We start from the raw sequence: 27,013 nt of genomic DNA, 5'->3' as shown, positions 1-27,013 counted from the left end.
ACTACATGCAGTCAGTCAGCTTTTTAAGCAAGCCACACACACCAAACGGACCAGAGAGAGTTGAGTTACCCCAGACAGCTGACTATACAGTATAGTGCAGGGCAAAATGGTAGCAAGTAGACAGCAGTGTAAAATGCAGAGCCATTTGCGGAGGTTGCATGTGCAATCTAAACACACAGCACAGTCCTAACTGTGCCTACTCAGAAGTGAATTCATAGGAGGTAGCATTATGAGGCTACATTTTAATATTTTAATGTTTCAATATTTTAATGTTGTATTTTAATTTTGCTTTTAAGTTGTAATCATTCAACTTGTTTTTATTATTGCTTGTAAGCAGCCCTGAGCCCTGCCTTGGCTGGGGAGGGCGGGGTATAAATAAAAATTATTATTATTATTATTATTATTATTATTATTATTATTATATTTATCTATTTGCAATGGCGTGGAAGGTTCGCAGGCTGTGAAGGACTTGCTCACAAATTTATTGACAGCAGCACAGATTATGATAGCTAGGAAGTGGAAGGGGGCAAGCAGAATATAAAACGGAAGAATGGTATAAAAAGGTGTGGAATAAAGCTATTAAGGATAAATTAACATGTGCCATTAAGGTAAGACGGGGAATACGCAAGAGAAATGATTTTAAGCAGATATGGAAGGTGTTTGTAGAATTTGCACTGTTAGAACGGAAAGGGGTCAAACCATCACAAGAGGTGTTGAAATTTTGGGAGGTTGGATAGGTTCACTGGAATGGTCTCGTTCTTATTTATTTATTATTACTGGTTTGTCAGATTGATTAAAAAGTGAATTCACAACTCCCAAGTAAGCGGAGTTAGGAGCGTGTCTTAGTAAGAGCAGTGAATCGACTCTTTCCTTTTAATACGTCTACACTTCGTGACTTTTGCGCCGAAGTCCCACTGGAATCAGCAGGACTGGCGTCTAAATAAACACACATGGAGTCGCGCTTTCAGGGGACGGGAAGGCAGCAGCAGCTTCTAAGCGCAGCTTCCTCTCCGCCCCGGAGCTACGCGCGGGAGAAGAGGCGGGACTCAGACACAGCCGCCGCTCAAGCAACCGCGGCGGGCGAGCAAACGAACGAGCGGACTGAGCAGCTTGTTTCCCAGGCAACGGCAAACCCTCACCATCCGGAAGCCTCGGCTCAAGGCTCGCGAGAACGCAAACCTGGCCGACGCAAGAAATCTCCACTTCCGCCACCCCCGCAAGCCGTTGAGGGAACGGGAGACGGAGAACGGACTACAGCTCCCAGGGGCTCCTTTCGGGCAACCGTTCTCGCCGCTTGCTCTCGCGACATGGCCCGCCGCCGCTCCGTTCCCCAACCCCGCCTCTCGCAAGTTCGCGCTCGCTTGCGGCGCGGTGGTTGAATGTGGGGCCGCCCAGGGAAGGCGGTGGCGGCGATGGCAGCGCGTTCCGCCGCCGCCGCGTCGTCTCCTCCGACGGAGCTGTCCGTGTCGCCCTTCGTCTGGAAGCTCCGTAAGTGGTGGAAGCCCCTTTCCCTTTCTGGCTAGCGGAGACAAGCGCCCTGGAGCCGCCGCAGCCGCTGCTTCCAGGGGCGCCGGGATAAGCGGCAGAGGGAAACTTTCCTCCAGAGCGCAGCTGCTGTTTTCCGTGCTCAGTGCGCGCAGGGCTGCAGTCCGAGTCCCAGAACTGGACACAGTTCTCCAGTGGGGTGGAGCCCCTTGCAGTGCCTAGCTATGCTATGCAGTTCTCCCTGTGTGTGGTCTGTCCAAAGTAGAATACAGTGGTACTACTTGATTGGGATACTATACATCTGCTGATGTAGCTTATAATAGCATTAGGGTTTTTTTTTGCTGTTGCATCACACTGCTAACTCATGTGAAGCTTGTGGTCTACCAAGACCCTTAGATCCTTTTCACATGTGCTGCTGGCAAGCCAGGTGTCCCTCATCTTTATATTTGTGCAGCTGGTTATTTCTGCCTAAGTGCAGAGCCTGACATTTGTCCCTATTGAAAATCCTTTTGTTAGTTTTGGCCCAGTTCTCCAATCTGTTAAGGTCTTGTTGAATCCCAGTTCTGTCTTCTGTGGCTACCCCTTCCAGTTTGGTGTCATCTGTAAATTTGATGAGTGTATTTTCTGTGCTGTTCATTTAAATGAATGCTCACTAGCTTTCTCTTCTTGCCTCATCCCCATGCGATGACTTGAGTTAAATCAAATTGTGTACAGGAGTTTGCACAGCGTGATGCAGTGAGCAAAAGATCATTACATAACTGTGGTTATTGAGTTGTATTTGAAAACAAACCTAACAACAGCAACAACAATTTTATTATTTTTATCCCATTCCAGCGACTCTGATTAGGGAATACCCAGCTCAATCCTGCTTCTCGTTAGGCATTTTTACCATTGAAGTAAATAGGGCACTGTAGGAAGTGTGTTTAGTTTTATAATCAAAGTCTTCACGAGGGTCATAGTGTGGGGCGTGCCAGGAGGGCTGGGGCAAACCAGGCACCCCCAGTGTGGCCTGATGCTCCTCTCTGCCCACCAATGGCTGCATTGGCCAGCTGGGCTCCTCTCTGCATGGCTGTGCAGGTGGTTCAGCATGCCCTGCTTTGCTTTGGTGGAGGTGGGGTCACTTCAGCAGAGAGGGCTAGGCTGATGCCCGCTGCCCAGAGTGCGCCCACCCCAGTGGCCTACAACTGACACTATGCTGCTGGTCTTCACCTATAGTTTTACCATCTAAAAGTTTTCTGAATTAGATCCATGATGCTTATATATTCCAGTTTGATGCAGAGTTAGGCATATGTAAACCTATTGGTTTTATTTTTTTGTTTTGTTAAAAGATTAGTTTCTGAGTGGCAGCTTTTAAGGTCAAATCAAGTTGCTGTTGCTCATGAAGAAAGATAAAAAATGGTTTATGGGGTGGGGGGTGGGTGGGAAGGGGAAAACAGTATGTGAGTGACAGAGGTATGGAAATGAAGAGCAGATATGTATGTCTTATGGTCCGGAGTAGAGGATCAACTAAAATTTTCTGTGTAGTACCATTACCAAATATTTTTGCCTCTCTTGATTTATTTGTTTAAAGGTTTAAAGTCTTAGAATCATAGAATTGTAGAGTTGGAAGTAATCCCAAGGGTCTTGCCCCATGCACTGCAGGAACCACAACGAAAGAATTCCTGACAAATGACCATCTAACCTCTGCTTTAAAACCTCCCATGAAGGAGAGGAGAGTCCACCACCTTCTTAACACCTATTGGGAGGAAAGACTTGGGAAGCTGGTTTCTGAGCTGAACTTACTGGGAATAACCAGTGCATCTGATTTAAAGTATCAGCTGAACTTCTGAAACTTCTTCCATTTTCGTTTCATTTTTATGAACAGGTCATCAGCTGGCTGAAATTAGAGAACGTGCTCTTAGAAATATTTTGTGTAAATTGGATCACAACTTGGTTACATATGATGACTTGGTTCAAGAAAAACTCCTGTTTCTCAGTCTTCTGGAGTGGTTCAACTTTCCTGTAGTACCAATGAAAGAAGAGGTTCTGAATTTAGTGAGCAACCTGGTGAAGGTACAGTTATCTGTTTTGTTACATGTTCTTGAAAACGGCAAACCATCTACTGTCCATATCCATGCTGAAAAGTACTTACATGTTACCCCACTTAATGTAATGCTACTTCGGCATTAAAAGAACATTGGAAAGCAAAATGATATGCCATGATGTATTTCTTTTGAAAGGTGACTTGAATGAGATGCTCAGTACATGGTTATCTTCTAAATTCAGCTCCTTCTGAGATCCTCTGCTATGCATATGAAGCTAAATTATTTTTGCACACCACCCCAATCTCTGAGCAATGCAAAATTCCAGGGGTTAGAGGCCCTTACCCAGTGTTTGTGTTTCCTTTGGAATGAGGAACAGCAGAGACTGTGGTGTCTTTATGATATATGATTTATTTTCACGTATATACACTCCAAGAGGTTCTTGCTTCTCCCATAGCTATAGCTTCATATCATATTTCTAATTTTAGCACCCGTCTGCTGTGGAACAATTGGTTGGGATTGGGGCAGTGGAGTTTTTCACTCAACTTCGTCCAAATGTGGATCCAAACCTACAGGCTGTGATTGATGGGATTTTGGATGGGCTATTTGTGTTGCCTTCAGAAATCTCTGCTGATTATCAGGAAGTGTCTTATCAAACGCCCTTGCCAGCAGTGACTAATATAGGTAAGTTACACCTTTATACGCAGCATTTTTATTTTTATTTTGCAAAATGTGTGCCTTGTATTGAAAATATCAAGTTACTTAGCCCAGATGCTAAACCTTTGTTAATGGTATCTGTGTTTGTGACTTCAGTGATTTTCAGAGAGAGAATTGGCGATTTGAAAGTATAAATCTTCAAAAATGTGTCAGGGAACTGCCACCGGAGCGGGAGGCGGAGAGGAGGCTCCCGGACGATGGTGGAGAGGGTCCTAGTAGAAGGAGGGATAGCCCATCCGCTGGGGAAGGCAATCAGCGTAACACCAGTGGGAAAGGGGAGGAGATAGAGGAATCGGAGGGGTGGCTCCAGGACTCTTCGCCGGAGACCAGCGAGGGTACGAGTGCTCCATTGCCCACGCCCACCTTGCGCAGGAAACTTTCGCGCAGGCAACGGGGGAGGAGACTGGGCGTCAAACAGCTTCTATGTTGGAAGCGGTTTAAGAAACACCCACTGACGGATTCTGTCAGCGACTGAGGCAGCCACGGATCTTGAGGCTGTCCTGACAGAAAGGGTTCAACCATGCAACCTAGCCAGGAGTAAAGGCAACTTACGCACGAGCAACCCCTAGAACCATTACAAAATGAAAATACTGGAAGGAAACAGATCTACTTTTAAAAAGGAAAAATGACTGTATATGATTCATAGAGTTAAAAAAAATGAAGCTATTTAATACAGTTAATGCTGCTACTTACTATGGTTTTATATTTTTAAGTATTGTCAGAAGAAGCTAATGCTGGATACTTTGATCAAGGGGGAAATAATTTGCAAGAGATGGGAATACCACCAAAACAGCTATCTGGTAGGTAACTTTATAAAAATGAAGTAAACATGTGTTGGACAGTTTTCTAGATTTGTTAGTGTGGTTGAACACCATTGAGAAGGAATGAAGTTTCAACCTTGTTTAAAGATTCTTCCTTTTTTGTTTTACTGGTGTTTTTTAAATAGATAAACCCACCTGTATTGTGGTTATGGTGGTTGAAGCCTTGGACACCAGTTAGATGAGCTGGTATATCATGGAATGTTCATGAACATTCAGAGCAAATGGGGGAACAAAGTTTTCAGTTAGGTGAAGGAAGGGGAAAACATGTATTTATTTTTTGAGACTTTTAATGTTTTTTCCAGCAGGCTCCTAGAGCACCTTATAGAGCCATTAAAAAAAAAGTTATGTCCTTGGCTTCCAAACTAAAAGACAAAACACACAAGAAAAGTAGATTGGAAGAGAAAATAAGGAAATTTGGGTGCAAGGATTTCTCCTGTCCATATTAATAGCATAGCTGTTGCCAGTTGACAATTGATAAAAGGAAGGAACCTGATTCCTTGGCAAATTGTCAGTCTGGCTATGATTAAAACCTCACATGGTGACGAAAGATAGGCCTAGCCTTGCCTATGCAGCAGGATGAAGATAGGGAAAAGATCCTTAATGTAGGGGAGCTTAAGGGAGAGGATCCCAGAGCCAATGTAAGTGAAAGAAAGGTACAGACTAGGCAGTGGCAGGGGCGTAGAAAGGGGAGTGTGTGTGTGTGGGGGGGTGCGGTCTGACCCAGATGTCTTCCCTGAGGGGGTGACAAAATGGCACTTACTGCGGGGCCTGGACTGCAGCACGCCCGAACCACACGTCTCTTTTGGGAGTGATGCAGTGGCTCTGGGCTCTGCGCTGCCCAAAACGGCAGAGTGCAGCTTGCGCCTGCCAGGCGGACTCCGTGGGCAGCTCGCCACGCCGCCCCCATGGGCGGATCTCTGCGCTGCCCCCGTGGGCAGCTCGCCCCATCCCTGCTACTTCGGGTGCCAGAGCAGCTAGCTATGCCCCTGGGCAACGGATTGAGAATCAGGTGTATAAGAAAAGATAGATGGCATGGGGCGGGGGGAGGCAGAAAAACTAACACCCGAGAAAGAGTTAATCCAGGAGGAGGGGATCTTCAACTATTGAACTTGTTAACAACTTAGAAGTAAGTTTTATACCAGTGTTGGAATTTTATGCAATCAAAAGGAAGTGCTTGGATACCAGCCCTAATTGGCAGGTGGAACGAACAGCTACAGTCTTCTTCTTTTTCAAAAATATAACCTTGGATCAAAATGGTTTGTCAAAAATGTACCAGTTTGTCTTTTCTGATAGGCTTTTGTTAATAATCTTTTAGATTGCATCCCTAGCTCCCCCCCCCCCTACTTTACATTTAGAAAATGGCTCCAGGGCAAAGCAAAACAAACAAAACTCTAGCTCATATTTCTTACCATTTAAGCCTTTGAAAATTAGTGTTGGGCATTGTAGGTTTCAAACAATGAAAAAGGTATATTGGGATGGGGAAACGAGATAAGAGTCATCCGCTATAGGAGTGCTTATCAGTTTCTACAATGGAAACACTGAATGATACCTGTTTGCTCTGTGTTTCAGTATATGGCACACAGTAAAAATAGCCTTTCTTCCATCCTCAGTGAAACACGGCGTGAAATCCTTGAAATTTTCTACATTTCCATGGTTATCCCTGACCACAACAGATAGACATGTTCTTTCATCAAGTGAAAGGTATGTGAAATTAATTGTAGCTTTGTTGTGTTTTGTGAAAGGGAATAAAAGTTGCTACATTTCTTCTTTAAAGTGCAAGTTCTATAAGAACTGCAGCAGTTTTCTTTTGTTCTGGAGCAATGCACGGAATTATTAATGAAAGCGCTACCTGTTTGCCTCGTCTCCTCCCTGCCCACCCACCCAGCGTGTGTGTGTGTGTGTTGTTTTAAAAAATAAGTTTCCTTGAGCCTTGGTGATAGGGTGGAATATAATCAAATCAGATAAAAAATTATGCCACTGATGGAGTTGATTACTATAGCTTTGCAAAGCAAGTTCGCAGTAAAAGTTCAAATGTACTTTACAGCTCACTGAGAAGCAAAAATCACAGTATAATTTGGAATACCTGTGAGCTTCTACAAGATGTCATCATGCAAGACTTTCCTGCTGAGATATTTCTTCAGAGACCAAAGATTGTTCAGGTTAGAAATGCTTTTAACTAAAATATTTCATTTAGAAGTGTTAGCGTTTTTTTGGTTTGCTTGCTTACATATATGTTTAGGCCTAAGTTCTAATAATGGGTGACTTTCGTTTACCTCAGAGTCTTCTGTCGCTAACAACACTGGCTTTCGGAAGAGATGGACAACACCGTTTAGCCTTACAAGCTGTCTTATGTCTGCAGCAATTATGTACCTTCTTAAGAAACAGACTGAACTTCCATAGAGATCCAAGTTTTGTCTCAAGTGAAACTGGTTTGTATCTTTCTCTCTCCCCCCCCCCCCCGCCCTCTCTCTTTCATTTCATTGATGAATTGCTTCCCATAAAGTTTCCTGAAACAATTGAATAATAAACAAATCAACAATAAAAACACATATTAAAAGAATGCCAACTTCAGCACAGTTCAGCACAGATTCAGACTGGACTAAAAATCCCTACTTGGTCGGAAAAGGATAGGCAACAAAAAGAATAAATTGACTCTTGATTAGACATTGGGCAAATACTTTGTTTCTCTCTCCCCCTCTATCCATTAAATAATTTATAGTTATAGTAAAAATTGTATATATAATTTCATTCTTGTTTGTTTGTTTGCATTTTTAACCCCATACTTCCTCCAAATGTATCATACGGATACATCTCATAAAGCAGTTAAGTTACCATTAGATGCCACTCAGGTTTCTTCTACCACAATGTTGCACACTTCTTTTGTTTGTGTGTTATTGTTTTCATGTTTTTATCTTCCAAGTATTGAGAGACATAGTGCAATACATTTCTGACTTATATCATTGTAACAATAAATCAGATGTGGTGGTGGTGAGAAAACATGGCAATAAACAAGTTGAGATATCAGATGATTCCATTATCTTACGCTGTCCCAAACAATATATGTAGATGAATGTTTACTGGTATCCAACTATACCAATCTATAACATGCTTCATTTATCTGTTTGCTGGAGACTGCTATTCAGTCCACATTGCTAATACCAGGTGGGGTGAACATAAGGAAGAGAAAACACAGGTGGTCAGGATTTAGACTTGCCTTGCATATTTTATTATTATTTATTAAATTTATATTCCTCCCTTCATCTTAGGATCACAGGGTGGTTACAGTATAAAAATATAAAAAAATACAAAACGTAATAACAAACAAAACCATAACCCCTCTCCGATATTATTTATGCTTCCTGCAGCTAGGAAGCCTATTCCTCCTTAGATATTTTACATATTTACCTGAGTTTTGCTTGAAACAACAGTGTGTTTTCTGGGAAACAAAGTATTTAATGACAGGAAGTTGGTAACAGATTCAGACTCCCAAGAGATAGTGTATCCAACTAGTGTTGATACACAGTTGCACTGGCACTATATGCAACAGAGAATAGAGAGTTGTTGAGGCAAATAGTGCAAAGATAATTAGTTTGGTTCTGCTTGCCTCACATAGGATGTTAATATAGCTGTTGATGTGTAAATTGGCAGATCCACAGCTCAAGCTATCGCATGATTGTGCCTCCTGTCTCTGCCTTACAAGTTTTTAGGTTCACTAAGTAAGCTTGAATATAGAAGGAATGCATCTGAAGACAAATAATTGATCAAAGTTCACAGCATAATTCATTAAAGCAAGTCTTTTTACAAGTTTTTAAAAAAACATTTCCATTGCTTAAAAAAATATATAGTGGAAGGAAACCTACCAAAATAAGAATTATTCTAGATAAATTTTTAGTAGCAAAAATAGCAGTCTTTCCAGTGATGGTCTGAAGTGCATTCTGAATGTTGACCTAAACCCTGGCTAATATTCAATTGTATTCTACTGGATAGAAAACATTGTAAATTTCTTGAAGTGTTGTCCATCTTATTTGTTACGTGCTTGCTGCACACAAAAGCCTGATTGTCATTAATGTCATATAAGGTACCATTTCCCAGAATTCCTCAGTGTCTTACGGCCACGATGCTAGAAGATCCGTTCATTCTCAGAATGCATCCCCTGGAAGTAGTAGTCCTCGACCTTCCGTGATAGGACGTACAGGTCAGCGTCCCAGAGGTGATGGTCAAGACTGGGATGCAGTATCTTCAAGGTTGGCCAGTAACATTTTTGTTGTATACCATATACTTGTTATCCTATTTCAGTCGGTAGCCTTTGTTTGTTTCAAATTAAAGATTGGAGCTTCTGTACTTTAAATGTGTGTTACTAGCCTCATGTGTTATAGAACCAAGCTTGAAACTTTAAAATCTATTATTCCTGTCTAGAAATCTTTACAAATGTCAGACAGCACTGTAAGTATTGACCATGACTTCCTGTATGTGACAGCAGTGCATAGGCAAAGGGGTGCAGATATAGAGCCGTCTTCTTAGAACTGATTGAGAAAACCACATGTTAAGATCCACATACATGCAGAGTTAACGCAATAATAGGTTGAGGGTCATGTATGCTGAATGAACCACATAATTCAGTTCATTTCTTTTTGCTTACTGTTATTGTGAATGAATGAATGCCAACTGGCATGGGCTTCCCAGAGCAGCTGGAGTCTTGTAACTGATAGCTGCTAAGTCACCTGGAGAGTGCTCAGTGCTCCTGTGTGAAGCAGGTCTTCATCAAGAACGAAAATAACTGCAGAGCTAATAAGCAGGTAGAAGAAAACGTGTCTCTTTTCAGAGACTTGATGACTGGCTCGTTAATCACTACCTTTAGTCAAGAAGCAACGCAACTCTGAATGTCCCAAATTACCTTGGCAGACAGTATGCAAAATGTAGTATTTGGAATTGCGGTGTTTCTTTTTAAATATGAAGAATAAATGTTCACTGTACTCCTGTTCCAAAAAAGTAATACACACCAGGCTCTGTAAACCAGCAAAGAGATGCAGTGCCATCTTGTTAAAAAAAGGTAAAGGGACATAGCCTTGTGATTGTACCTTCGACTTCTTGTATTCAACCTCTTCTATCTGAAGGCTGCAGTATTGTGATAGCTTGGCCTAGTTTTCTGGTAATTTCCACCCAATTTATGCAGTGATTATAGAAGCAACGTGGGCAAGGTTTTTCACCAAAAGTTGGAGAAGCTGAGTAAAAGGAACACTCTGCCTATGTCGTGCATCACAGTGGTGCATTGAGAAGACTACACCACTGGTGTGTTGGGTTTGAGGTGTGGATTGAGAAGGTAGAAGAAAGTGCCACCAGACATCCAAAAGTGGTCCTCCAGTTAGAGCATTTGACATGCAACATTTCCTATGCAGTTTGCTTTTTGCTACTTGCAAATAGTAGGATAATTTGTATTGTGTATCAATAAGGTTGTTTGTTTGCTTTTTGCAGTGGAAGCAGTTCTCATGCTAATGCGAATTCAAGAGTTCACTCACCTTTGGATATGGGCCATATTGACCTGCCAGAACTGGAGAATGAGGATACTTTAGAGTTACAGTTCCAACAGCTTAGCCTTCCTCAGTTCTGTGTAGCCGTTTTGGAATATGCTGTGCCTCTTCTAAGAACGGGTAATTCTTTTTTTAAAAGGAATTCTGGGCTTAATATAGGCCAGGTACTCTATAGCTGAAGCTTCTATTCATTCAAAATGTTTATATATATATATATATATGCATATATAATTTTTATGCATGAAATGAGGATACTCGGCAGAAGGCTTTTGAACATATTTACCTGCTGTGAATCTCTGTGCATTCTGTGGGCTCTTGCTAGGAATCTGAGCAACTTAAATTTTATTAATGTGTCCAGCAGCCATCATGAAAGCAAACTTCTTTTGAAATCAATTTCTGTGTTTGCTACCGACCTCACCTCTGCTTTACACTCATTTTATAGCTTTAAGCAACTCCATCTAGTTGAGTGATCTTTCCACTATAACCAAATAAATGCCAGACAAGAGCGAGTGACTTCACCAAGGTCACTAAGTGAGTTTGCTAAGCAAGTAGCAGGAAAAGTTTTCAGCAGGGAACAAAAGGTTGAAACAGGAGGTGCCTGCTGAATCTCTATTGGCAGAGTATTCCATAAGACTGGGTCGATGACACTAAATGGTGTATTTCGGGCTGATGTCAAATGACCTTTCCCAACTTGGGGGACAACCAACATCTGGTGGATGGTCACAATGATCAAGCTGGGATATAAGGGTTTAGGTGGTGCTTAAGGTACCTTAGACCTAAGTTGTTCAGGGCTTTGTAGATTAATATAAGTACCTTGAACCTGGCTCAGTAGATGGGCAACCAAGTGCAGATGTTTTAACAATGATATAGCATGGACTACAAGTGCCAGAAAGCTGAGGAGTGCTACTCTCTCAGTCCGGTGCTGAACATAGCCCTAAAGCTCAGAAGATACTATGGTGCTTCTGATGCCCATCGCACTGAGTTGTTCCAGGAGGACACCATGGTCAATAGTATCAAAACCTGTGGAGAGAGCAAGCAGAAGTAACAGGGTGACACTCTCCTGTCTCTTGCATTATATAGGCTATCCATCAGGGTTTTCGTGGCTAATTCAGTTCTGAAACCGAGTCTTAACCCAGATTGTAGTGGATCTCAATAACCAAATTAATTAATAGAAATTCCCTACTGTAATAGCCTTCTCTGATACCTTACCTTTACCTATGCAAATTCTCAGGTAGTAAGAAAGTGACCATGCATGTTCTGGAGTGTCTGGCTGAGGACCTGCTGCTTATTTCTGATGCCGTGTCTGAAGATGTTTGGGAAGACAACAGTCTCTTTGGGCTGGAACTTGTAAGTATCTCTGATATCTGTGTCTTGGATTTGTGAGTCTCCCTTTGTAGAAATGGCTTAGAAACCTCCATTTCCTTTATATCGGTTTCTAGTCCATTTTATGTCTAGAATTTAGAATGGGCCGCATATGCATATGTTTTTAAGAAGCTATAACCCCCCCCCCTTTTGGCTAGTAATATAATAATTTGACAAATCCTTAGAAGTCCAAAATAGCTGAACATTCTTAAAGCAGAAATTCATCAATTAATCTGTGTAAGAATGCTCTGTTTGAATCAAACATATAAACCTGTTTTTGAGAAGCAGATAACATAGGGGCTTGCTGGACTTTTATGGAAAGAAGGAATTTTCAAGGCGGGGGTGCCACCCCTGAGGGAGCCCTGCTATAGCAGGTCTTACTTTTCCAGAAAAAGTTATGTGGAGGCAGCAGTGACACAACATTTCAGAACATTTTGAAACCATGGAAGAAAAAATGGAATTTTTGTGGAAAACTGAAGGCAGCAGAAACAGATTTTTTGGGGGGGAGGGAGGAGAAGTCCTTGGGGGAGAGTAGACACAGGATTCCTCCCATTCCCCCCCCCCCCATGAGGTACCACATCCCTTTGTGCAACAGACTTCTCCAATAAATTGTAACAGTTGAGGAGACTAAAATAACTTTATACCATATTTCTAAAGAGCTATAGGGAACCATCTTACAGCATGAGGACAAGCTGAAAAAGTCTTTAAAAAGATGAGAGCACATGTGTGAAATTCACTGGATGTCGTTTATCTTGTTCTAAGAGTATCTCCTGTAATGACTGAGTATATCCCTGTCATATACTTTTCATAAATATTGAACTTGATGAACTTCCTTTTAATTTGCAGAAGGAAAAACTGCTTGGAGTCCTAGATACCCTGGGTGAAACCATGTCCTACCACAAAAATAATGCAAGTTCAGAGCAGCCTGAGCTTGTGATCATCCACCACAGAATGGCGTATGTTAGTGTTTCACTTTTCACCATTCGACTACTGCATTCACTTATCCCTGTGGAAAAGGTGAGACTCTTCCCTACTTGAAAGATTACTTATAAAAAAAAAACTTACTTGGGTAGAAAGTACTTTTCAAAATTTATATGGGCCTTCAGATTAAATAAAGATCTATTACAAATACACAATACATATTAAGAAAATCAGTAAAATCAGTGCGGAATGTGGTATAGTTATTCTTTTGAGTGATATGCAGTATAACTTCACTTGGGGCAAAAAATGAAAGCAGCTAATTTAAACTTTAATTCTTGCTTTATTCCCTAATGACAAGTGTCCAGTCTGCTACAGTCAGTAACAGACATCTGATAATTTGTATGTGTGTGTGTTTGCCTGTATTTGATAAAAGTGGAAAATGTGCTCCATAAATATTTCCTTGTAGACAAGATTAATTTTAAAAGGTTAAAATGCATTCCTGGAAGCAGGTATAATAATATGTTCTCCCTAGTTCCTGAAAGCATTTAGGCCAATAATTAGCTGATACTATTGTTTTATGTGTGGTTTTTTTTGACATGGGATCAGCAGGTGCTTAGTGATTTTATTCAGTACAGAGAGGTGACTGAAGAGTTCAGGGTTTTTTTTGGGGGGGGGGAATCCTTATTACATTGGTTAACTATCAAAAGACTGTGCTGTTCATGCAGATTATGCATTCATGAAGCTGGGATAAAACATTAGCACCCCGCTGCGTCTTAAAGTATTTGGTGTTGGAGCATTATAAAGGAACAGTAAATCTTAAAATGTGGATTAGGTGTGCTGTCTGCCATCTGGTGGTTAAAGAAAATAACGTAGCTCAGCCTACATCCCAGTTAATCCAGATGTGCTTTAGGGTTGATGCACACAGTATGTATCCTGCACAGAGATAATTTTTGCGTACTTAAAATATCATGTGAAGCAGGCCTTAGTTCTATTTACACCCAGCCTTCTCTTTTAATTTTGTTGCTTCTTGATAATGGTAAGGCAATAAATGCATATCTGTAGCTGCAAAAGCACAGCAAAGATGCTGGCTGAACATTGTGTAGATCCAGCTGCTGTAAATTCAGGTGCTGTATGTCCCACCCTAAACAGCTATTCGCTGGTTCAGAGGCTTTAGCTGTCATAGCCATTAAAGTGGTACCTCAAATTACAAACGCCTCACGTTACAAACGCTTCAGGTTACAAACTCCGCTAACCTGGAAGAGTCACCTCGAGTTGAGAACTTTGCCCGAGGATGAGAACGCAGCAAAAGTCCCCATTAGCGAAAGCACGCCTCTAGTGAAGAACAGTTTCAGGTTAAAAACGGACCTTCGGAATGAATTAAGTTCATAACTAGAGGTACCACTGTACTTTCTAAAATAGGTAACTTGTGGGTGGAGTAGATAGCCAATGTGGTGCCCTCAGATCTGGTGGACTGTGATTACTGTTGATCCTCAGGGATCATGGGAGCTAGAGTCTAAAACATCTGGAAGGCAATGCTACAACATGTATACCGGGGGTTCTGCAATAATTTTTTTTGAAGTAAGAAAGGTCTTGTTCAGAACTAGTGTGTGTTCACTCTCCCCTTTTTAGAGGGGAAGTTCAGTACTTAGGATACCATCACTTAACAGTTCCTGCTACACCAGAATGTGTGGAATCTGATATCCTCAGATTAATGACCTGAAGAGAAGTAATAAAGGAGGTGGAGTAATGCATGCTAGGTCCAGAGTTTGAAACACCTTACATTCTTCTCAGAAGTTCACTGATAGTGCCATGTGTTATATTGGTGAACTTCTGTCATTAAGAGATAGGCTGCCAAATTTTGTGCAGTTTCTGTATGGTTTTGGGGTTGTTCCCTGTGCAGTGCATTTTGAACTCAAAATACACAGCCTTATGTAACCCAGAGATTTCAACTGTAACCTCATATAGGATTTTGCCTTTGCCAGTTGATCACTTTTCGGCATTGTTGTTTAGCTCAAATTCTATAGGTTTCACCTCATGACCACACACATCGCTTTGAATAAAAACGTTAGCTTAGCACACCTGCAGATAAATGTTCTTTTTTTTTTTTTTTTGAGGGAATTGTTTGTGTTAAAAATTATTTACAAATGGTCAATAAATAACAGAATAAGAATAATACCTAATTTTTGTACTTATTTGCAAATAGACTCTTAGTCTGTTCTGTCCTCCCTTTCTTAAGGCTGACAGTGTTTTACCAGAGAGTTTACTAGCGGCTTTATTTGACCTTTCCGTGGACATGCCTTTCTCCTTGGAATATCCAAGTATTCATGACTCTGTCATAGCTTATTTGGAACAAATGAATTCAGAAAACTACAGCATCTATAAACAAGCTGCAGAGGCTGCCTATTCTGTTGAGTGTACCTGTAACTTTATGGCGGAAGTCCACAAGGAGGTAGGAAACATTGAATTCAGTGATCCAAGTGGGGAATTTTATTCCAGTTGATTTTCATATATGTTGCGGTGGTGTCCTTTTAAATAGCTTTTGGATATATATATTTTTAAAAATTGTTTTGATATATGCAAATGTTTTGGCTGTTCTTATATATGCAGTTGCTCTGTGTGTTTTTATTGTATTGTAAATCACCTCAGGATGCGTCATGGGAAGCGACCCGTAAATGAAATAATAATAATAATAATAATAATAATAATAATAATAATTTGTTCTTGACAATTTATATACCACTTAATTATAATGCTCTCATAAGCAGTGTATGAGTAACTCGGTGCAGTCCACCCCTCCTCACTCCAGTCAAAACTATAAAATCAGAACGTAGGTTTTAAAAGTCTCAGTAGCCACCAGCAGGGAGAGTGCCTGTCTTACCTCAGCTGGAAGGGAGTTACATAAAATTGGACCCACGGTACTGAATGCCAAGCTCCTGCTGGGATACAAGCCATGCATCCGATCCATGGGGAACCACAAATAGTGACTTTTCCTAAGACCTCAGTGATTTGGCAGTGTAAACTGTGTAATGGGGTGACAGCCTTTGTTGAAGAATTATTTCATCAGTGTTCCAGAATAAGGGCAAGAGGGTGAAGGTCTACGTTTTACCATTCTGAGTTCTTTTCATCTTTGGGTAGCGAGGAGTGTGAGAAAGTGTCCTTTTGGGGGAGAGAGGACAGCTTGGCCTGACTGGTGCATGGGTAAAAATGTCATCAAGTTGTTTTAATCTTATATATGCTTGTTACATCTCAAGAGCTAGCCCTGTTCACAGTAGGGTTAGTTTCTAAGATGTAACAAGATAATGACAATAATGGCTATGTCAGTTTCTTGTGTTTTACAGATTATATTATTTACTTGTTGCCATCGCTATCCAAAGCACTTCCTTGTCTCTACTGTTCCCTCTGTGTGGAAAAATAATCACGTTGCTACTCATGAGCAACCTTAGAAGTTCTCTTAGCTGTGTTGACATAAATGATCTTCCTGTAGTGCCACACACCCTGCCATAGAATGAGTTGCACTAAGATTATTGGAGGTATTTTGAGAGAACCATCTATTGCCCCGTGGTATTTCAATAGTACACCCCTCTTCGATTGTACGACTTAGTGAAATCACGCTGCAACGTGGGCAGGCTTAGGCATGCTTGATCTATCCTTGGTCCTACTTGCCAATAAAATTCAGTCTTGTGTTATTTAAGTGTGTTACATGGTGGTATTAATGGGTCTGCTGTAGACTAGTTCTAGGTATATGTATTGCATTTTTGACAGCTACTATTCCTAGTTGCATCCATTGTAATTAGCAAATGATTACTTGTTTGAAAGATAATGCTTGTTCATTAACCCTTAAGTGAGCTGTTTCAGTATTTTTATAAAAAAAATAAATTCTGTGATTCATATGTACTCTTTCGTAGGGAGAAAATAATCTTCTTGATCTACTGGAGATGGTAGAACAGGCTCTAAAAAGTCTCCCATATCATCAGCACTTCCCTCTACTTCAGGAATTCCTCAGCATTTGCTCAGACATGTAAGCATATGGCAACTTAACTTGCAAGAAAGCCCCATGTCATGATGCTGGAGACAAGAGTACAAGGCTATTTTTAAAAGTATGGGGCTGTACTTAAATTGTTACACTGTCTGTATGTCATAAATGTAGCCAGTAGTAAGTGCTGGCTTACAACACAATCCTATACACTCCTATCTAGAAGTAAGATTGCAATCCTGTCCTCTTAGTTAAGTGTGTATAGGATTGCAGTCCTGTCTTACGTAGTGCCATAGATACACAAGATGATTTGCAGAGCAGTACATATGAAGAAGGAGGCTCCTGCTCAAGGATCCCGCTGTCCCTGTAGTCCGCCTTAAGAATGTTGGTTAAAGGGTACCCTTTAAATTGTATAAAGCAGTAGCAGCCTGTATGGTAGGGCAGAGTTGCAGAGCTGTGCTCCGAACACCGTACCACTGTCCTCATATTCACACAGGAAAGTGCACTGTAGCATATGTTTCTTCAGAAATCAGTCACATCCTCACCATACATTTAAAGTAATGGCTTCACCCAAGGAATCCTGAAAGCTCTACTTTTGTTATGGGTTGTTGAGGTGGAAAGTTACTAGGATGCCCCTCACAGCAGTACAGTTCCCAGAGCCCTTAGAAATGACAGTTCTTAGGATTCTTTGGGAGACGCCAGGGCCGTTAAAGCAACACAACTGCTTTAAAAGTATGGTGTGGAGGTGGCCAAAGTCGACAGCCTAACAATTAACCACACAGCTACAAAAGATGAGGAAGTAACTGAATTAGTTGTAAGCTCCCGAGTGCCTTGGCTAGGGGGAATCTGCACCCCAAGGCTTAACGAATTGGCTGCCCATGTCTCAGAGCAATTAATTTCTCTTCGTATTGAATTATTTCTGTTTGTAGCTGGAAGTCTGCCCAAGCTAGCCCGTTGCTGCAGGCAGAGAGTCAGAAGGTTCTCCTCCATCTGTTGTCCCATCCTCTGCCGAATATACGAACTGAAGCCTATCGCTACTGCCTCAAAACTGTTAAGGTTAGCATTTAAAATGGCTTGCAATTTACTTCCAAGCTAAAGAAAGATTTCTTTTTCTTCCCCACCATTTAGTAATCTCATAGGAACAGTCCATTTCAAAAGCTGCCTTAGTTGTGTTGGGCTGAAAACCCAGCGTTTTGCTGTATGATGTTAAGCTTGCTTGGCATGAATTATGCCTGAGCACGTTCAGATTTTTCTGAGTTTCACAGAGGAGAGGGATGTGTCTACACGATTTCTTTGTCTCTATTCCCTGTCCACCTGCTAAATCATACTTTATTATAGTTCTTCTCATTTGGTGTATATAAAAAGCTGCTTGCTTAAGGCAGATAAACAGAGCTAACAGCCCAGCCCTTAGCATCCATTTTAGTTAATGGTGTCATTATTATCTTGCTGGAAATAGCTTGACTGTTTGTGCATGGCTTCAATATTGTCAAGACAATACTTAAGCTGTCTTTTATGTATTCTTTCTAGGAATGTTTAGGAATTCATAATGCCACTAAACCTGTTTCTTCAGTCAGCCATGGAATACATTTTCTGCTTCATCCCAAAGTTCTCTATGAAATCTGTAGTTTTGGCCTTCAAGATTCCCATCATGAGGTACTACATTTTGTTCATCTTATCCTCTGTGAGTTAATCAGTATGTTGAGAGGTTTTGCATACACCAAAGGACTTTCTAAACGTCCAAAGTTTTTTCTTTCATTCAGTGGAATTTACCTCAGAATGTTTTTCAGTAAAGCTAATATGAAGTTTCACTGAAGCTAATATGTAACCATGCTTTCTGAACTTATGAAGACTCCTTATCTGGAGCTTATGCTTTATGCTGCATGTCAAAAACAACACACAACTGCTTCTAGCAGCACTATGTTGTTTCAGGCAGAGGAAATATTCTATTATGGCAGCTACTGTATATAGAGAATAAGGTGGTGTGTTGATAGTAAAAGGAACAGTTGTGACAAGTTTGCAAGGCATCACTAGAATAAAATCTCTCATATCTTTGTTTTGACAGTGTAGTTGCTAGTGTCTGTAAAGGTGTTCAGAGCACTGTCAGGTCATAGATAATTTTCAAAGGGTGGTATTAAAGTAAGTTTTACTTTGAGTAGACCCGTTAAAATAAATGAACATTCGTTACATTCATTAATTTCAATAGGTTAACTCTTGAGTAAAACTGACTTGAATACCACCCAGTATTTTCAACCTGAAAATGTGGACAAGATGCAGTCCATCCTATGTGAGTCAAGGCACTCAGGTAGACTGGTGTGGGAAATTGCATTTGTTGTCATGCATCTGGGACCCAGCTATGTTATTCTATATCTTGAGTTGTGGGAGGAGACACAGTCAATGTCTACCATCATACTGTTGGGTTTCTGAGCCTTCAGGGAATGGTTCCATACCTTTTCAAGCTCGTTCTTCATTTTGAATGTGAGAAACGTTCAGATCAGAGATTTCTTACCAGAGATTCGGTACCAGGTTTGTTGACATGTACTCAAAGGATAGAATAAAGTTCAGGTATTGTGCTGAGATTTATCCCCCCATTGCAGTCAGTCTGCTCTGTGGGAAGTAAGCAAAGCCAACCACCAGTTGTAAAACATGCCCTAAACCTTAAGGCACGGAAGCTCTTTTTGCCATTTTTGGGTGGATGCCTTGCTACAAGGCAGCTGAGTCTTGCACTCTACTTGAAGACTATTTGATAACAGTAGGCTCATGATAGTATTTCACCACAATTGGATTTAAAACAAAGCACAAAACTATTTGATGTTAAAGCTTCCAAGGCACAGCCTAATTTCCCTTTATGGCACCAACAAATTGGTTTGACCACTCTTTATTCTGCTACCTTGCCTTCTCTCATTAAAACAGGTGTGCTCAGCTGCCACTTTTATGCTGATGTATCTTCTTCAGGGCCGATTGATGATGGCAGCAGTGACCTGGAACAAGTTTATTGAGGCCCTCTATCCTGTTGTTCCAATTCTTCAGGTAATTTCGACTTCTCGGAGCACAGTTTATCTTGAACTAAGCTTAATTGCTTTGCCAATAGGAGCAGCAATGACATTACACAATAGGGAAAGATGGATATTTATAAACATGGCGGCCAGGCAAATAAGGAATGGAGGAGCAATCAATATACTTGTTCATTGGATATTCTGAGTGAATGCTGGACAACAATGTAGCATTAGGCTTATTTCGAAAAGGGAAAGCTTAATTTCAAATGGATTATCCAGCATTTTTCTGAATAGTTCTTCAGAACCTTATTCTTCCTAACCATCTTAAATCCACATTGATCCTGACTCGGGGGACAAGTTATAGATTTCCTTGTATATCTTGAAGTTTCTTGGTAGCTCAATTTGCTGTAGAATCATTGCTCCTCCTATCTCATGAGATTGATCCCAGCCATTTTATGACCATGAGAATAGTGGTGCTGATCCGAAACACCAGAGGTCATGTTTAAGAAACATGTGAGCATACATGTTCACTCATTCATGAAATACAAATTGGGGTGAAAGGTTTACCACACAGCTTTGGTGTGTAGTGAAACTGCCAGAACAGTTTGGAATGTGTGTGTTTGTGATCTTTTGAAAATTGAAAATAAAATAAAATAAAGAAACTGCCAGAACAGTGGGGCAAATCAGGATTGATGGGGGGCAATGGAACCATATACCCTTTCATACTCCCCTCTGATGCAGCAGCCAATCAAGGGAACAGTGGTTGTGAACTGGTATGAAAAATGTACAAAGGCTTTTTTTCTTTCTCTTTTTAAATAAGGAAACATTTCCAGTCTTCTGAAATTATAACTGTGCCTCTCGAAAATTTGGTGGAGCACTTGTTCATATAGTGTTGATGGTGTTGAGCAACCACCCATCCAATGAATTTGGCCTACAAACTTGAAATTGCCCATTACTCAGGGTGAATTTACTGTTGCCAAGAAAATTATTACAATGCATGACTTATTATTCTGTTAAATGGCCGATGTGAACTTTTAAATGCACACTTAGGGCTATGCAGACACAGAAGACGCTCTGGGTAGTTGCATCCTCTCACTGAGTGAAACAAATGCTGAAAAAGAAGGGATTCTCCCCAGAACTACAAGACTTAAAGCTGCCTTGCGTCTTCTGTTCTCAAAAAAACCATTGTGAGTATATCTGCAATTTTTGTGTGTGTATGAGGAAGACTGGCATTACATCTGTCATTATGACCTGCTTCTTGCAGAGAATTCTAGATGAACTAGATTGACTTTCAAGTGCAGGTGGTACTGGACACCCCAATAGGAATTTTTCTATGGAAATTTAATTTGGACTACTTTAAGCAAGGAAAGGGGGGGGGGGAATGTAAGGGACAATGCTGCCACTCAATAATTTTTCTCAGAGAAAAGTAGCACCATCAAAATGCTCAGAATTAAATAAATTAGGCCTATCCGTAGATCTCCAGACACTTGATTGAAGAAGTAGTAGTAGAAGAAGAAGAAGATGATTTTGGATTTGATATCCCACTTCATCTCAAAGCGGCTAACAATTTCCTTTCCCTTCCTCCCCCACAATAAACACTCTGTGAGGTGAGTGAGGCTGAGAGACTTCAGAGAAGTGTGACTAGCCCAAGGTCACCCAGCAGCTGCATGTGGAGGAGCGGGGAAGTGAACCTGGTTCACCAGATTACAAGTCCACCGCTTTTAACCACTACACCACACGGAAGCGCAGGAGCAAATAAGTAGGGGGACATAGTTAGGTGCCACTGAAGTAGAGTGAGCAGCTGAAGAGACTCTTTGTTTAAATCTGGTTGGTTGGTTCTTTATATATTCAAACACTACTTCAGCCCAGTGTGGTATAAGATATTGGGGAAGTTCAAGTAGCAGATGTACTGAAAACATTGCATCCTATTTAGAAGGGGATGGGGACTGAACACCAAGCATTTCTGCATATATGTGTCTACTTTAAAATTTCAGGGCATTGGGTATAAACTGAAGAGCAGGAAATGTTTTCTAGGGAAAATTCAAAGCATACATTTTATTTCCTCAGAGTCCGTTCCACGGCGCTCAAACACTTGATGTTTCATCTTACGACTGAAGAAGAGGCAACCCTGAGGCACCCACTACCACAGAGTAGTGTCCTTTCAAGCATCCCTAACTTACTTATTGTGGAAAAGACTGTTGAACTCAAGCTGGGAGATTCAGCAAGAGAGTCAGTATTTAAGGTGAACAAAGGAGCCTTTTAACAGAGATTGCTAGCATTGAACTGGAGCTGTATCCCCCAATGCAAGAGGGTTCTAGTGTTGAAGATGCTGTTGAAAATATTCTGTGCCAGCGTTGAGGAGAAGCATGGGTTTACTGGTAGTCACTGTGACCTGAGGGACATGACTGATCCAGAGAAAATTATAGATATGGAAAGGAGGGAAAGGAACAGGTTAGAGGAGAGAACAAGCTGTGGGGTGAAAGGATCTGCTGTCATGGGGTCCTACAGAGATCGAGCAGACTGAATGAAGCATGGAACGGCCTGAGTGAGGAAGAGATCCAGGGAGACTGTATAAGCAATTTAAAAAAATTGGGTTCCTGAGGCGGAAGGTCAGTCAACTGGCACTTGTTGAGGGATACTTCGGGTAATGAAATATGTTAGTCCATGTTTCTAACTTCAGTCTGTTTGGGTGGTCTTAAAGGTGAAGGTTCTGAGCCAAGTGGGGCAAAGTGTCCTTAGTCCAGATCGTATCTGGGAATCAGTGACAAGTTTCCTATGTACAAAGCAGGGGTAAAGGAGTTTGTTAAGGAATGTCCATAGTTATTGATAAGACAGTGTGAGTTGAGGCAAGAAAGAGGCTTTTGTTTTCACCATGGTTAATTAAGCTGCAAAGAGATCAGGTGCAGAATTAGGCACTGGTATCCACCTGGGATTCTTGTACTTTTTATATTACTGTACATTGTAACTAAATTTACTTCCAATGAGGCCCCAAGCACAGCAAAACGTACAACCACGTTGTACAGTTTGCTTGTAGAGCAAAGCTAAAGAAGGAGTTTGTGGCATATGCAGAAACGAACACCTTGGCATCAGTACTTTAAGAGCAGGTATGGACAACCTTTGTCCTTCCAGATGTTGCTGAGCAACAACTTCCATCAGCCCTGGCAAGCGTGGCCAATGTCCAGGGATGGTGGGAGTTGTAGTTCAGCAACATCTGGCAGGCGAAACGTTCACCACATTTTAGGGACTTTGTAAGACCTCTTGCCCTCAAATTGCTGTGCAGTCAGCCCCAACCAGTGTAGCCACTGATCAGGAACGATAGAAGTTGGAGTCCAACAACAGGTTTCCTTACCCCAGTATAAAATACACTAAATTGATACTGTGTTTGTGCCCAAACGATCCCCTCTAGCCACTTAACATTCGGCAGAATGAAACAACATCTGATCAAATAACCCTTATACAATTGAGCTGAAGGTGTCTCTGCCCCTGGTGGGATTACGAAGGCAAATATTTTTCCAGATAGATAATGGTATGTATCATTTTATTTTTAGGCTGAGACTGTTGAAAAGCTGTATGATATCTTTATCTCGGACACAATTGATTTAGTTTTGAGGAAGTCAGCAGCTGAGCAGCTAGCTGTAATTATGCAAGGTAAAGTGTTTTCCCCGCATACTTTTACCAGCAGCAGTTCACAGAGTTACTTCCTCCTTGGGAGTAGTTTTGGCACAATGTTTTAGGATGGATACTCCATCTAACCCCTTTTGAGGTAATCTTTTGACTTGGATTGATTATTTCATGAATGATTTATTCTGACAATTGTAATAGGTATGCACCCCATTGACTGATATTATTATCACAATATTTTGATATTATCACAATAGCAAAAAGGATGTGGAGGGAACAAGAAAACAAGCAAATTCAGACACTACGGAAGCAATTGTAACTTAGGTTATGGAGGGGTGGAGCTGCAGACCCACTACCACATCCCAAACCCTGCCAGCTCACACTGATTAGGGCAGAGGATGCGTGGGGTGGTTTCCTGTAACTTTTTTTGCTAGGCAGCTCTGAGCTGATGTAACTGAGGGGCCCAAACTGCAATGGGCATAAAGGTGCCACATCCTTCCCTGAAACACCCTGTTTTCATACTTTCTGATTGTTACGCCTGGTGGGGCATTCAACAATGGTAGCTTTTTGCCCCTCTGGCCCAAGCTGAGATTTCCACTGTGGCCTTTCCTTCAACTAGTGGTACTTGTCTTACCTGAAAGAGTCTATTAGAGAGGTAAAATGGCATCAGCATGGGACTGGGAGCTAGAGTGTAATTCTAAATCATTATAAAATTTACACACATTTTTGTGGCTCAGATAGAATACTCAGTTGCGGGAAGGGAGGGATAAGGAGCCAAGGTTGGTCCTAGCTGAGCTGAAACATTGAACATGGCTTTGTTGCAATTGAGTGTTCCCCTCACTGTGAGTAGCAGCTAATGAAATGGGATACCTCTTATAATGATGATGCGATGTTGTACATTTTGCGTGGTCCAGAGCAGGGGCTTCCAACTTGGCACCCACAGGTCCCCTCCCCCACCAAAATGAGACTGTTGTGGGCAGTAGACTAGGTTGCAGTGATGTCCTTGGTTGCAGTGGTTGTTTGGTGTTCACACAGTTTGCAAATGTGCTGCTGGATCCCCAAAAGTTGGCAACTGTGATGTAAACTAGAGGCAGGGAGTAATAGCAGTAGAGGCAAGGCTTCTGTTTTCAGTGGAATCATATGGTTATCATAACAGCCAATTCTAGCTTAATGATTGCAGGGAAGAGGCACGCTTTCAGGGTGTCCTGGGTTTTACTTTTTGAAATATGGCAACCCACAAGTGTCTTCAAAATACAGTGCTAAATTATTAGTACATGTGTATAATACATGTGCCCAGCATTTGAGGCCTGCTAATTTCTGTCCTACTCCCCTTTCTAGATTCTAAAATGCATGAAATCATCAAAAAGATGGGTATCATAGACAAAATACTTTCCTACTTTGCTGAATGTGTTGACCAGGATGGCAAGGTAAAACAGAATAACAACAGGATGTGACTTTTTTCAGCCTCCTCTTTCCATCTCAAATTACTGTATGTTTGATAAAAAATATTTCATATAGGAATTAGATATTTTTAAAATTCAGTTGTAAAAATAGGCAATTGAACACCCCACTTTAGTATTTCCACTTGATGAGCAAAACTAATTGAGTTATTTGGCTCTTACCTTAACATAGTGATTAAGCACATGCAATTCAGTGGAAGATATCTTTTAACTTCCTGTTCTTTAAACCTGTTATCATCAGTCTGTATGTAACAACAAAAAATAACCAATGACCATAGTTCTGAATCTAGGGAAAGAGACTTGCAATTTAAGAATTCACAATAGTTTTATCAAATAACTTTCTAGGTTTGTGCCTTCAATATTCTTGGTGGGCATTTTTTTTTATCTGATAAAAATACTATTTAGACTTTGATTAGGTATAGCAGGGAAAATAAGTATTTTGAAGAATGTTCATTTTTGGCTTTGTCGTATAGTAGAAGAAGAAACACTATGTTTGTAATCATTGGGCGCTAAACCATGCACAAAACAGCAAAAATACAATGAAATACTGCATAATACAATCCAGTTAAACGTAATCTAATTAAAAAATCAGACATATACAGTCTGCAAAGTCTCAGTAACAGGTTTTGTTTTTCTGGTGTGGTCACTAGCCACATTGTGCTTTCCTCCCTCTGCATGTGAAAGGAGAACTTTTGAAGTTTTGTCTTGCAATTTTGAACAAACCATAGGTTCCCTTTTCCTCAAAATATGGGAAAGTATTTTGTGGTTTGCACGAGTCACAGATAGTTATCAGAACCAGGATATGAATGTGAACCGTTGTTTAGGATTATGGGTTAATTGCACCAGTGATATATGAGGCTTCTATTCATTCAGATTTGCAAACTTCCTTGTTTAGAGCGGAACAAGTGTAAAGGTATGAGTAGTCTTACTTCATCCTTGTAATAATTATCCCACCCAAGATGTTACTACTGAACCAGGTTATGTCTGCTTTCTGACCTGTGACTGAGACACGTCCCAGTTGCAGACTCCCCACCACAGCAAGAAGAGACAATGCATTCTATATATGTCTTGAATCTCTTTCAAAGTTCAATCTTTATTAGCCTTTGTGAGTGTCACAGAGAGAGGAAAATGCCCTAAGGATGAAAAAGATGAAAGACATGTTGTGAACTCGTTCCATTCCATTTATACCTTTACACCTGAATATTCAAGCATGAGTTTAAAAATGGTCATTGGTCCTCTAGGCCTGGGACAATGGACCTGTATATTACAAGAAAAGTGAAAAATTAGGGCTTATTTAGGCTTTTTGAATTCTTTTTAAGTTTCCAGGGAAGCAGAGAGGGTTGGGAAAAAAGAGAGAAGGTACGCAAAGTGCCGGATGGCATAATGCATTGCTGTTAATGAAATGTTTTCTGGCTTTGGCAGGTTATGGGGTGTATGATGTTGCCATGTCTTACCCTGTTACGGAAACTTACATATGCAGATCCAGCTAAGCGGCTCTCCCTGGCCAACCAGCCATCTGTCTTGCTGGTGTTATTTAGAGGTAACTTTACAGAATTATAGCTAAAAACTGCGCATAGCCTTGTCGGTCCATTAAGGAGGAAAATGCAAAAGCCATAAGAGGGTAGGACTTTTACCAGAGTGTCGCATTTTATTTATTCGGTTAGTGGCTTAAATATCCAACATCACAATGTTGCTTCAGATATTAAGGCTAGGATGGCCCCAAAAGCTTACTTTTAAACTAGTTTTTAATGAATTACATAGAATTGATTTATCATGTTACGTGGACCCGTTTCTTTATTTTAAAATCTGTTTCTGTTGTACAGCACAATCTTACACGTCAGAGATGGGGAACTTGTGAAACTTCCAGATGTTGGGCTACAGCCCCCATTAGTCAGTTGTCCTCTAAGTGTTGGAACTATGGGTTCCCCGTTCCTGCTACACATGTTTGTTTGGAAACAAATTATTCTGTTTTAAAGGGACTTGCTCCTTAGTCCTTAGGACTGCAGCCTCTGTTTCCTTCAAAGAATACTGTAATTTAAGTACCAGTTTCTCATATACATACTCATTGAATGGTTTTTGATTACTGGCCACGATTACTAAAGGTCTGGAAT

At 41.0% G+C, this 27,013-nt stretch overlaps 1 protein-coding gene across 3 annotated transcripts in view; it reads left to right on the top strand.

Annotated features, from left to right (window-relative positions):
• The first annotated feature begins 1,012 nt into the window (after positions 1-1,012).
• The window catches only part of RTTN (rotatin), an 86,461-nt gene continuing 60,460 nt past the window's right edge, over positions 1,013-27,013 (top strand). Inside the window, exons 1-21 of one of the 3 annotated variants that reach the window (XM_083449986.1) lie at positions 1,013-1,488; positions 3,350-3,537; positions 3,995-4,190; positions 4,937-5,023; positions 6,655-6,745; positions 7,089-7,203; positions 7,323-7,473; positions 9,123-9,288; positions 10,517-10,692; positions 11,804-11,919; positions 12,781-12,951; positions 15,092-15,304; positions 16,761-16,873; positions 17,758-17,884; positions 18,356-18,481; positions 19,739-19,855; positions 20,872-21,008; positions 21,889-22,063; positions 23,370-23,469; positions 24,781-24,869; positions 26,325-26,442. In XM_083449986.1, coding sequence (XP_083306112.1) covers positions 1,380-1,488; positions 3,350-3,537; positions 3,995-4,190; positions 4,937-5,023; positions 6,655-6,745; positions 7,089-7,203; positions 7,323-7,473; positions 9,123-9,288; positions 10,517-10,692; positions 11,804-11,919; positions 12,781-12,951; positions 15,092-15,304; positions 16,761-16,873; positions 17,758-17,884; positions 18,356-18,481; positions 19,739-19,855; positions 20,872-21,008; positions 21,889-22,063; positions 23,370-23,469; positions 24,781-24,869; positions 26,325-26,442 — 2,881 coding nt within the window. In that variant the 5' untranslated portion in view covers positions 1,013-1,379. The remainder of the gene's footprint in view (positions 1,489-3,349; positions 3,538-3,994; positions 4,191-4,936; positions 5,024-6,654; positions 6,746-7,088; positions 7,204-7,322; positions 7,474-9,122; positions 9,289-10,516; positions 10,693-11,803; positions 11,920-12,780; positions 12,952-15,091; positions 15,305-16,760; positions 16,874-17,757; positions 17,885-18,355; positions 18,482-19,738; positions 19,856-20,871; positions 21,009-21,888; positions 22,064-23,369; positions 23,470-24,780; positions 24,870-26,324; positions 26,443-27,013) is intronic. The other 2 variants (XM_083449987.1, XM_083449985.1) reach the window with 2 other exon arrangements.

The sequence above is a fragment of the Podarcis tiliguerta genome (assembly GCF_965153285.1).
Source record: "Podarcis tiliguerta genome assembly, chromosome: 7".
Classification (NCBI taxonomy): domain Eukaryota; kingdom Metazoa; phylum Chordata; class Lepidosauria; order Squamata; family Lacertidae; genus Podarcis; species Podarcis tiliguerta.
Note: the sequence above shows the minus strand (reverse complement) of the source record. Positions and strands in the feature narration are given on the sequence as shown.